Source organism: Equus quagga, unplaced genomic scaffold, assembly GCF_021613505.1.
Source record: "Equus quagga isolate Etosha38 unplaced genomic scaffold, UCLA_HA_Equagga_1.0 HiC_scaffold_51_RagTag, whole genome shotgun sequence".
Taxonomy (NCBI): Eukaryota; Metazoa; Chordata; class Mammalia; order Perissodactyla; family Equidae; genus Equus; species Equus quagga.
Window position 1 is genome coordinate 498,435 of NW_025793956.1, and position 4,021 is coordinate 502,455.

The 4,021-nt window shown below is 42.9% G+C and overlaps 1 protein-coding gene across 1 annotated transcript in view; it reads right to left on the minus strand.

Moving 5' to 3' along the window:
• Nucleotides 1-2,908: 2,908 nt before the first annotated feature.
• The window catches only part of ATP6V0C (ATPase H+ transporting V0 subunit c), a 1,403-nt gene continuing 290 nt past the window's right edge, over nucleotides 2,909-4,021 (minus strand). Inside the window, exon 2 of the mRNA XM_046649318.1 lies at nucleotides 2,909-3,402. Within this exon, the coding sequence (XP_046505274.1) occupies nucleotides 3,053-3,402 (350 nt within the window). The 3' untranslated portion in view covers nucleotides 2,909-3,052. The remainder of the gene's footprint in view (nucleotides 3,403-4,021) is intronic.

Sequence of the window (4,021 nt, forward strand, 5' to 3'; positions counted from 1 at the left end):
GTGTCACCATTTCATCCTTTGCCCACTTTTAGATCTGATTATTATTTTTTTCTACTGAGTTGTATGAGCTCCATATATATTTTGGATATTAACCCCTTATGTGATATATAGTTGGAAAATATTTTATCCCTTTCTGCAGGTTAACTTTTCATTTTTTGTTGTTCTGGTGGTTGTTTATTTCTTTTTCCTTTTTCCTTTTTTTGTTTTGCTGTGCAGAAGATTTTCCAAGGAAGGAAACTACAACTGAAGTAGATGCAACAAGGTATTTTGCTCCTGGAGAAGTATTTCTTAAGAATATAGATAGTCCTCCACTAACAACTTAATGGCTCCTTAATCATTAACCTATTCATATAATAGAATCAAAGGATCTGAAGGGTGAAAAAATTTGATTAATATTCTGATGTCTAACAGGATTAGGCAATAAACTTTGAGACTTGCTGAATCTTTAGAGTATTTCAATTATTTTATCAAAGGGATCCAGTATATATCTTACTATGATTATAGAAAAGGAATATAGTTCAAATACAATTTTTTTCCTGTTTATTTGTGTTTTTCTTGAGAGACAGCTTTATCTTGCTATAACAAGGCAAAGTAACCTTACAGAGCTAAAAGGAATTTCCATTGACTCTAAAAGAACTTAACTTGGGCTGAATACTTTAACATACAAAATAAATACTAGACAGTTTCATTATTATATAAATATATCCATGACCTTGAAAAAGAACAAAATAGGAGGACTCATGCTTTAATTTTGAAACTTACTACACAAAGCAGCAATAATGAAGAGTGTGTGACACTGGCAAAAGGATAGATCAAAGGAATAGAGTTGAGAATATGAAAATAAAGCCTCTCATTTATGGTAAACTGATTTTTGACAAGGGTGCCAAGACAATTCAATGGGGGAAATAATAGTATTTTCAACAAATGGTAAAGGGACAAGTGAACAAGTGTATGCAAAACAATGAAATTGGCCCCTTACCTCATATCATATACAGAAAATTAATTGAAAGTGAATCAAAGATCTAAAGTTAAGAGTCAAAGCTACAAAACTGTTGGAAGAAAACATCGGCATAAATCTTCCTGACCTTGGATTAAGTAAGGGCTGATTAGATCTGTCATGAAAAGCCCAAGCAGCAAAAGAATAAATAGAAAAACTACAGAACATCAAAATTAAAAACATATGTTCTTCTAATGAACACCATCAAGAAAGTGAAAAGACACTCCACAGAACTGCAGAATATTTTGCAAATCATATATCTTATAAGTTCTTGATCTAGACTTTATGAAGAACTGCTACCTTCGATAATAAAAAGATGGGCAAGTGAAAAAGTGGGCAAAAGATCTGAAAAGCCGTTTCCCCAGAGAAGATGTACAAATGACCAATAAGCACAGGAAAAGATGTTCAACATTATCACCCATCAGGGAAATGCAAATAAAAACCATAATGAGATACCAATTCATATACACTAGGATGACTATAAGTTTTTTAAAATTTTTAATTGAAAATAAATGTTGGTGTGAATGTTTAAAACTTGGAACTTATACACTGCTGGTGGGAATGTATAACAGTTCATTCACTGTATCCTCAAAAGATTAAACGTAGAATTACCATATGACCCAGGAATTCCACTCTTAGGTAAATGTCAAAGAATTGAAAATAGTGTTTCAAGAAAATGCTTGTACATGAATTGTTCATATCTGTACTATTCATTAATAGCAAAAGGTGGAAGAATCCCAATGTCCATCAACAAATGAATGGATAGTCAAAATGTAGTATATTTGCATAATGGAATAGTATTCAGCTATACAAAAGAAGGAAGTAGTGATATATGCAGCAACATGCATAAACCTTGAAAGAATTATGGGAAGTGAAAGAAATCAGTCACAAAAGACTACATATTGTATGCTTATTTTATTTATTTATTTATTTTTATTTTTTGAGGAAGATTAGCCCTGAGCTAACATCTGTGCCCATCTTCCTCTACTTTACATGTGGGATGCCTGCCACAGCATGGCCTGACAAGCAGTGCATAGGTCCCCACTCAGGATCCAAACTGGTGAACACAGGCTGCTGACGGGGAATGTGCAAACCCAATCACTGCACCACAAGGCCAGTTCCCTGTATAATTACTTTTATATGAAAGTTCCAGAAAATCCATGGAGACAGAAATCAGATTGGTGGTCACCAGGCCAGACATTTTTGGGGAAAAATATGGAGGGACAATCACTGTGCATAGGGCTACTTGTTTGAGAGATGAAAATATTCTGGAATCAGATAGTCGTGAAAGTTTGCAAAACTTTGTATATGTACTAAAAAACCTCTGAATCATACACTTGAAATAGATGAATTGATGTTAGGTGAACGCCATAAGCCTGTTTTTAAAAATATGTACAAAAATTCATCTATTCATTTTGGTTCATCATTCTATATTTCTACAAAAGAAATCCTCAATCTCTGGAATTGGTTTTGTGTGTATAGTTTGAGCTTTTTTTTTTTTTTTTTCTCCCACATCCGAGAACTTTATTGGACTCGGCTCAGCGCCAGACCCCGGTAGGCCCAGCACGCGGCCCCGCGGCTGTGGCAGCCAGGGCTGGAGGAGGGTGGGTCCATCCGAGAAGTCTCAGAGCAAACGGTAACCCACAAGGCAACACTCTACCTAAGATTACTATATAGTCGGGAGACGGAGGGCTGCTCCACAGACACATGAACAGGTCAAATCTTTATAAATAAACATCCAGTGAAGAGAAAATGACAACTCCAATTCATCCTTATACACAGAGCACTCTAGGGCAGGGGGTGGGGGCGGCCAGGGGCCTGCATCCTCACTGGTCGGGAGCCTGGACGGGTAACGAGTAGGCCCAGATGTCCACGGCACGGGGCGGGTGGGAGCAAAGCCAGAGACAACGGACAACTGGCACTAGGACCCTGCGCATTTACAAAACTAGCTACTGGGGGGACAGCTGCCCTGTGCAAGTGTGTCAGGCTGTTTGTTCTGGAATGAGGAGGGGGTGGTCTTTACATCATATTCTGTGGCTGGTGGGCTTGGAGAGGCTACTTTGTGGAGAGAATGAGGGCGACGATGAGACCATAGAGGCCAAGGACCTCAGAGAAGATGAGGATGAGGATCATGCCCACAAATAGCCAAGGCTGCTGGGCAGTGCCCTGCACGCAGGCGTCCCCAACAATGCCAATGGCAAAGGCTGCTGCCAGCCCGCTCAGGCCCACCCTCAGGCCCGCGCCCAGTTGGAGGAAGCTCCTGTAGAGACTGATGTCATCATTCGGGGAGTTGGCGATGAGGACTGCCACCACCAGACCGTAGATAGCGATGATGCCAGCCATGACCACTGGGATGATGGACTTCATGATCAGCTCTGGCCGCATGACGGACATGGCCGCGATGCCTGTGCCACTCTTGGCTGTCCCATAGGCGGCACCCAGGGCTGTAAGGGGTCGAGGGGAGAGGTGAACCCAGAGCACCTGAGGCCGGGACCCTGGGGGTGGCTGTGGCCCAGTTGAGGGCCACCCCAAGTTAGCACAGGCAAACAGGAGGTGAAGGTGGCACCCAGCCAGGGGCAGGAGGCAGCCACATAACTGTTTCTTTCCTCTACCAGAGGTCCTTATGGCTGTCTGGCCCATCTGGCCTCCTGCTCTGCTGTGAAACCCTGACCTATGCTCACCAGCACTCCCCAAGTCAGCCACACAGACCCTATGCTCTCAGGGAACCTCAGCGCAGCTGCCTGCAACCTACGAGGAGGAGCTGCGCCAGGTCTTGCGGCCCAGTTACACAGGGAAACAGGCAGCCAGGCCCCTGAGGCCTTGCTGGAGATTCTGAGCATCTTTTGTCCCACCTGGAGTCCCAGGCACTCAGGTCAAAAAGGCCTGAAAAAGCAAAGGGAGACTCCATGTCAGCAGCCCAGAGAGCAGGCCAGACTCAGCTCGCCTGCCCAGGGGCTAGCCCCAGAGACAACTTGCTAGAAAGCCGCCACCGTTGCAGGGTCAGGGGAAGCTGGCCTGGCAAGT